This window comes from Phyllostomus discolor, chromosome 6, assembly GCF_004126475.2.
Source record: "Phyllostomus discolor isolate MPI-MPIP mPhyDis1 chromosome 6, mPhyDis1.pri.v3, whole genome shotgun sequence".
In the NCBI taxonomy this organism is placed as follows: Eukaryota; Metazoa; Chordata; class Mammalia; order Chiroptera; family Phyllostomidae; genus Phyllostomus; species Phyllostomus discolor.
The window spans coordinates 160,020,627-160,027,432 of record NC_040908.2 but is presented as its reverse complement, the minus strand read 5'-3'; the positions used below and the strand labels follow the sequence as shown (position 1 = coordinate 160,027,432).

At 47.7% G+C, this 6,806-nt stretch overlaps 1 protein-coding gene across 1 annotated transcript; it reads left to right on the top strand.

Annotated features, from left to right (window-relative positions):
* Positions 1-466: 466 nt before the first annotated feature.
* LOC114499091 (proteoglycan 3-like) lies at positions 467-6,595 on the top strand. The gene is made up of 6 exons (XM_028515044.2): positions 467-517; positions 875-1,014; positions 1,442-1,755; positions 4,473-4,604; positions 5,620-5,731; positions 6,459-6,595. Exons 2-6 carry the CDS (start codon positions 954-956, stop codon positions 6,515-6,517), a joined length of 678 nt encoding a protein of 225 aa, XP_028370845.1. The 5' UTR covers positions 467-517; positions 875-953; the 3' UTR covers positions 6,518-6,595.
* Positions 6,596-6,806: the final 211 nt, after the last annotated feature.

Genomic DNA, 6,806 nt, shown 5'->3' with positions numbered 1-6,806 from the left:
CTGTGAAGTGAGGATCTCATGCATGCTCATGGGAGTGAGGGTGAAGGTAGGATTCAGGGATGGAATGCATATAAAATTCCTGATCTAGACAACCACTCAGGAGAATGAGGCCCCCTTGGCCCCCTGCCTCCCTGCCTCAGGGTCTTTCAGCATCCTGGGGTCCTCCACTTCACTTGCTTGGATATCGACCAGAGGCAGGCTTCCGGGGGGTAAAGGCTGGGGCCCATTTGGGGTGCCAATAGTAAGTAAGTGTTGAAGTAGACATGTGGGGTCTTCTCCAGCACCTGGGTGTTTGGACACCCATGTGTATCAGTATGGTCTGGGAGGCAGGTCCCTGCAGTCCCAGCAGAGAGCATGTGAATTGAGCAAATGTCTTCTTATCAGCTCCACTGGCCAGCACCCCAGCCTGGGGCAATCATTCTAGTGTCTTCCCACTTCCCCAAAAGCCTAGTATAAGGGCTGCCTTGGATGCTCAGGAGCCAGAGGCACTGAGAGTGGAGGCACAGACTCTTGCAAGGTAAGTGGTCCTCCTGTTTCCCAGGCAGGTTGGGTCCACAGCTTGGGAGAGGGCAGAAGCCTATATGGCTTGTCCTTAGGACTGTGGTGGCTACTGTCCTTCCCAACCTCCCCCAGTGTGAGTGAAGGTGGCTCTGATCCCTAGCAGACCTGCCCCTGCAGGGACAATAGTATGGACTAAGTGCTGTCCCAGGGACAGTGATGGAGCTCTCATGTACAAAGGACTTCAGTACTTGAGGTGACTCCCCCACAATCTTTTCCAAGTCTCCAGGTTAGGTTCTGTTCATTGGGGGAGAAGGAAGCTCTCTAGGTTGTCCTTTAATCCACTAATTAAACAAACATTTGCATCTCTGTTAAGTGACAGGCCTGCACGGACACACAGGACATCCTCAAGGAGGGAAAGTGGTGCTGTGTCCCTGTCACAAGACTGAGTGGATATGAAACACCCCCTGCTCCTGCCCCTTCTCCTGCTGGGGACTGTTGCTGCTTGTCATCTGGGTAAGTCCTCCCCTTCCCTTCTCATCCAGATTATCTTTCCTCCTCTTTCCTGCACCTTTGTGGCTGTCTTGGGGCCAGGTCACAGCTTTTCTTCTTCAGCTGACCCAGCTCTTCTCTGGTAAGATTTCTCCTAGACTCAGAACTGTGACCCTAATTCTTGTCAGGCTCCTTCAGAAGGTAACAACCACTCACTTGTGAAGATGAAAGGGTTCATATCTCACCTCCCCAAAATACACACGTGTGTCAGCCAGTGTCAGGGTCTCATGCCCTTGTGTGAGTTCTCACCTCACCCCACATGGAGGAGATCCTTCCAGTCTTGGCTCCAGACAGCAGCACTAGGAAGGCCCCAGGGGGGCTGTCCAGAGCTGTCCATGGTCCTGGAGAAAGGCAGAACTCCACCTAATGGTAAGTTATCTCTTCTTCCCAGAGAATCATGCTCCCCACCTGGACAGCCAAGACACACATGCAGACCTGAGCCAGGATCTGGAAGGTTCAGGGAATCAGGAGGGACAGATGGCCCTAACTGAAAAGGAGATTCAGTCAGAAGAAGAGCAGGTGGAGGCTTCTGGCTATGAAAATGACTTTGATGATGATGAGGACATGGAGTCGGATCCAAGTGACCTAGACAACGATGTGGAGTGCCCCAGGACAGAGGACACAGTTGAAATAGTGGGCAGTCCTGGGTGCAAGACCTGCCGCTACATCTTGGTGCGGAATCTCCGAAGGTTTCGTGTAGCTCGGGTAAGTGTCAGTGTGGCTACTGTGGAAGGAGGACCATGAGGAGGGAATGTGAGTGGATTCAAACTTCTGTTCCCTATTCATCCAGACTAGTGGTCCCCAAAGTCTAGGTGCATCAGACATTCCTAGAGGTCTGGTGGAGAGATAGATTTTTGGTGCCCAAGAGTTTGCATTGATAGCAAAGTGCCAGAGGATAATAATATTGTTGGTCTGGGGACAGCACTTTGAATCACTGACTTGGACAAAGAGCTTTGGTATTAGATATACTTGTGTTAAAACCTGGCTATGCCTGCCATTAGCTGTGTTACCTAGGCAATTCGCTTCAGCTTTCAGAGCTTCAGTCATTTCTTTTTTGAAAAACTATATTTTATTGATTATGCCATTACAGTTGTCTTGATTTTCCCCCCTTTGCCCCTCTCCACCCAGCCCTGCCTACTCCCTCCAGCAACCCCCCCACCATTGTTCAAGTTTATGGTTCATGCATATAAGTTCTTTGACTACTGCATTTCTTTTTTTTAAATTTTCATTTTAATCATTGCTCAAGTACAGTTGTTTCCCTTTCACTCCCATTCCAGCCCACCCACACAACTCTCCCCACTTCCCTCCCATTACCACCCCACACCCCCAGTTTTTGTCCATGTGTCCTTTAAATTTATTCCTATAAACCCTTCCGATTTTCCCCTGAAATTCCCTCTTCTCTCCCCTCTGGTCACTGTTAGCCTGTCCTCTATTTTAGTGTCTTTGGTTATATTTTGCTTGTTTCTTTGTTTTGTTGATTAGGATCCTGTTAAAGGTGAGATCATGTGGTATTTGTCTTTCACTGCCTGGCTTGTTTCACTTAGCATAATGCTTTCCAGCTCCATCCAGTCTGTTGCAAAGGGTAGGAGCTCCTTCTTTCTTTCTGCTGCATAGAATTCCATTGTGTAAATGTACCCATAGAGACTTGGGTTTATTTCTGGGCTCTCTGTTCGACCACTTCATTTCTTATACTGAAATTACCATGGGATATTCTGTAAATATTTATTTGTATTTCTTAATCCCTTCACCTCTTCATCCATTCCCCCATACTGCATTCCATCTGGAAACCATCCAAATGCTCTCCATATCCATGATTCTGTCTCTTTTCTTATTTTCTTAGTTTGTTTTTTAGATATAACTGTTGATAGATACATATTTTTTGCCTTTCATTGTTCATACTTTTGATCTTTTTCTTTTTCTCAAATAATTCCCTGTAACATTTTATAAAATAATACTCTGGTGATGATGAACTCCTTTAGTTTTTTCTTGCCTGGAAGCTGTTTCTCTGCCCCTTGATTCTAAATGATAGCTTTGCTGGGTAGAGCAATCTTGGTTGTAGGTTCCTGCTTTTCATGACTTTGAATATTTTTTTGCTAGTCCCTTCTGCTTGCAAAGTTTCTTTTGCAAAATCAGCTGAGAGTCTTATGGGTCCTCTTCTTAGGTAAATAACTTCTGTTCTCTTGCTGCTGTTAAGATTCTTGCTTTATTGTTATTTTTTTGGGTAATTTAATTACCATGGACCTTGGAGTGGGCATCTTTGCATCCATCTTGTTTGGGAATCTGTGCTTTCTGGACTTTCATGTCTATTTCCTTCACCAAATTAAGGAAATTTTCTTTCATTATTTTTTAAATAGATTTCCAATTTGTTGCTCTTTCTCTTCTCTTTCTGGCACCCTTATAATACAAATGTTGGACCTCTTGAAGTTGTCCCACAGGCTGCTTATACTATCATTATTTTTTTTTGGATTCTCTTTTCTTCTTGTTGTTCTGATTGGTTGTTTTTCCAAATTTGATTTGATTCTCAACTTCATGCACTTTAGTGCTATTTCCCTGTATATTGATCTTTATTCCAACTAGTGTATGCTTTGTTTCTGACGGGGTCTTTTTATGCTGTTGAGGTCCTCACCAAGTTCCTTGAGCATCCTTATGATCATTTTCCTGTCTCTGCATATGATATATTGTTCATTTCCACTTTACTTAGAACTTTTTCTGGAATTTTGATCTGTTCTTTCATTTGGGCCATGTTTCCTTTTCTCTTCATTTTGGCAGCCCCTCCTCCCCCCGTTTGTTTCTGTTTGTTAGGTAGTGTGCTTTGAATTCATGCCTTGGTAGTGTGGCCTAAGATAGTAGATATCCTGTAGAGTCCAGGGCACAGCCTCCCATATCATCCATGCTGGGTACTGGAGCTGTGTCCTTCAGGTGGGCTGAGTACACCCTCCTCTTGTAGTCGAAACATGATTGGTTTTTGCAGGTCAATGGGAGTGACTTTTCCAGGTCAGTCAGCTGCAAGGACTGGGTGTGACCACTGACCACCAAACACAGCCTTTCAAGGAGGATCAGCTGTGCAGGGGCAGGGGGGTGGTGCTGAGACTTTCAGTATTTTCACTTGGACAGTGGAGATCTATAGCACCAACCTCTTAGAGTTGTGGTGATCGTTAAATGAAATAATACATGAAAGTATTTGTAATATAGTCCCTGGGTTGATGGAAACTGTCAATAAATGTTGGCTATGATTTTTCTAAGTATTATTATTATTTTCTGCAAAAAGATTCTGATGACAGATAAAGGAACAGGAGATGGGAATGAGGTGGCTAGTAGATCCCTGATTTCTGATTGGACAAGGGAGGCAGAGCTCTTTTCTGGAGACTCTAGGACTTGAGAAAAAACTGAATTCTCTACCCCACCCCTTCTTATATCTGTAGAGAACCTGCAAGAAGTGCTTTGGAGGCAATCTCGCCTCCATTCACAATCGCAGAACCAACACTCGTCTCCAGCGCTTGACCAGTGGAATCAACCAAGGCCAGGTCTGGATTGGAGGTGTCGTCAGGGGCTGGGTAAGTGAGGGGCCAACTCCCAGATACAGGAAGGTCTCTCCCATTGCCTCAAGGGAGCACTGGCCTGGAATCAGGCCTCATTTCAGCAGCTGAGGTGACCTTGTGTGGGCGCTGGCTTGGCTGGATCAGGAGAACCAGTGATTGTACACATCTCCTCTCAACTCCTCTGTTCAGTGACTTCATGCTTGCAGTATGAAATGTGCCATGGCGGGTGTGTTCACACCAAGGAAATTGGCAATTGTTACAAATCAGCATTCCTCCCACTCTCTGCCCTCTCATCTTCCCCCAGAGCTGATTGTTAAACACTTGCCAGCATACCCCTGGAATCAGGAGATAGGTTCCATGCCCAGCTTGGTCACTTTCAGGGTGAATGGCTTCCTCATGTCTAAATGGGGTCCTTCTTCTCTCCGAGTCGCTTTGGCCTAGTGGGTAAATAAGTGCCATTGTATTTGCTCCTCAAGTGTGGTCCATGGACCAAGCAGTTATTAGCATCTTCTAGTAGCTTGTTAGAAAGACACTATCTTGGGTCCCATCTGTGAATCCTGAATCAAGATGTGCCTGATAAGAAGACCCACAGGAACTGTTGGCTGGCATAGCTGAGTGGATTGAGTGTGGGCTGCGAACTAAAGCATCACAGGTTCGATTCCCAGTCAGGGATCATTCCTGGGTTGCAGGCCATGGCCCCCAGCAACCGCACATTAACGTTTCTCTCTCTCTCTCATTCTCCCTCCCTTCCCTCTCTAAAAATAAATAAATCAAATCTTTAAAAAGAGAAGAATAAGCTTTAAAGAAAAGACCCACAGGAGATTCATATTCACAGAAAAGCATGAGAAGCCTGCTCTGTGTGATGGCTCTGTTGTCCTTGCCTGCACAGCCTCAGGGGTGGGTCTCTAGGATTTCTGGCTCCTAGCTGGGTGAGCAGTATCCAGAAAGGGATATTAGTAGGCATTTTCTGAAACCCCTGAATCTGTCTTCCTGAACTTCTCTGACTCTGACTCAGCTATTTCTTCTCTAGTTGTTTTGGAGGAGATATCTCTGGATTGATGGAAGCTGCTGGAATTATACAAACTGGGCTGCAGGACAGCCTACCTGGGGGCTTGGCCACTGCATAGCTCTAAGCACCAGAGGTGAGGGGGATTGGGCACCAGGGTAAAGGGAAGGGATGGCAAGATGGACTCTTACATACTGTCCCTTTGAGCTGCCTGAACACACCTTCCCAAACCCACAGCCTCCCCACAACTGGAGAACCAATGTCCAGTCTGTGAGGACGGCTGAGTTGGAGGGTGAGGGGTTGCCCTGGGTGTGGGTTGGGTAGGGGCTCTCCATTCTCACAAAACTTGGTTCAGAGCCTGGGGGCTCCCTTCTCTCCTCTGTAAGAGGAAGCCACCCATTGACACATGGGAGTGACAGGTGCAAATGAAAGGTGTGGATGAGGAATGAAGGAGAGGTGTGGGAACTGGGGATGGCTGACAGTCAGTGTGCCAGCTTCCCCTGCCTGGTTGTGGGACATGTGGAACTCAGTCCAGTGCTGAGGCCATGTGTGGGGGAGTATGGTGGCCACAGTCCATTCCCATCCCAGCTGTGCACTTGCCTCAGAGCCTCAGGCCCCTCCCCTGTGAAAGGTGTTTGGTGACTGACCCACCCCCTTGAATGGTTGTGAGGATTCACCAGGGGCCCAGACATGCACTTAGCACACTGCCTTCTGAGATGAAGTTCCAGTGCCTGCAACTCATGGGGATGTTTCGCCAATGTGTCCTGATGCGTGGTGACAGACAAGAAAGACATAGGAGGAGGGATGGGGTCACTGGCCACACTGGGATGGGCAGCTGACATCTCTGTGCTCTCCAACCCCAGGGGGTCAGTGGCAACGAGCATTTTGCTGCAGGCGTCTGCCCTTCATCTGCTCTGCCTAAGCCAGTGGTCTGGAGATCCTGCTGTGGACCTGCTGCCTGCACCCTTCCTGGCTACCCCTACCTACCCTGGGCCCTGGCTCAGCCTCCAGCCTCCCTGCTAATAAAGCCACACTGCTCACCCCATTTCCTGACTCTTGTCTCTTCATTGCTCCTTTGGAGGACTCCCGGGGTTGGAAAAGCTCGCTCCTGCAGAGTGGGACTTTGAGGGAAGTAAAAGAGGGCAGAATGCCCATCCCCCACCAGTGGTGAGTGAGGTGGGTGGCTGCAAGGGGTAAGGTGCTGAGGTGTT

Excerpts from the sequence above, each read along its gene's own strand:
- LOC114499091 (XM_028515044.2), top strand. The coding sequence starts at position 954 with ATGAAACACCCCCTGCTCCTGCCCCTTCTCCTGCTGGGGACTGTTGCT. Across the intron at positions 1,756-4,472 it reads GAAGGTTTCGTGTAGCTCGG|AGAACCTGCAAGAAGTGCTT; the intron begins GTAAGTGTCAGT and ends TTATATCTGTAG. Across the intron at positions 4,605-5,619 it reads GAGGTGTCGTCAGGGGCTGG|TTGTTTTGGAGGAGATATCT; the intron begins GTAAGTGAGGGG and ends TTTCTTCTCTAG.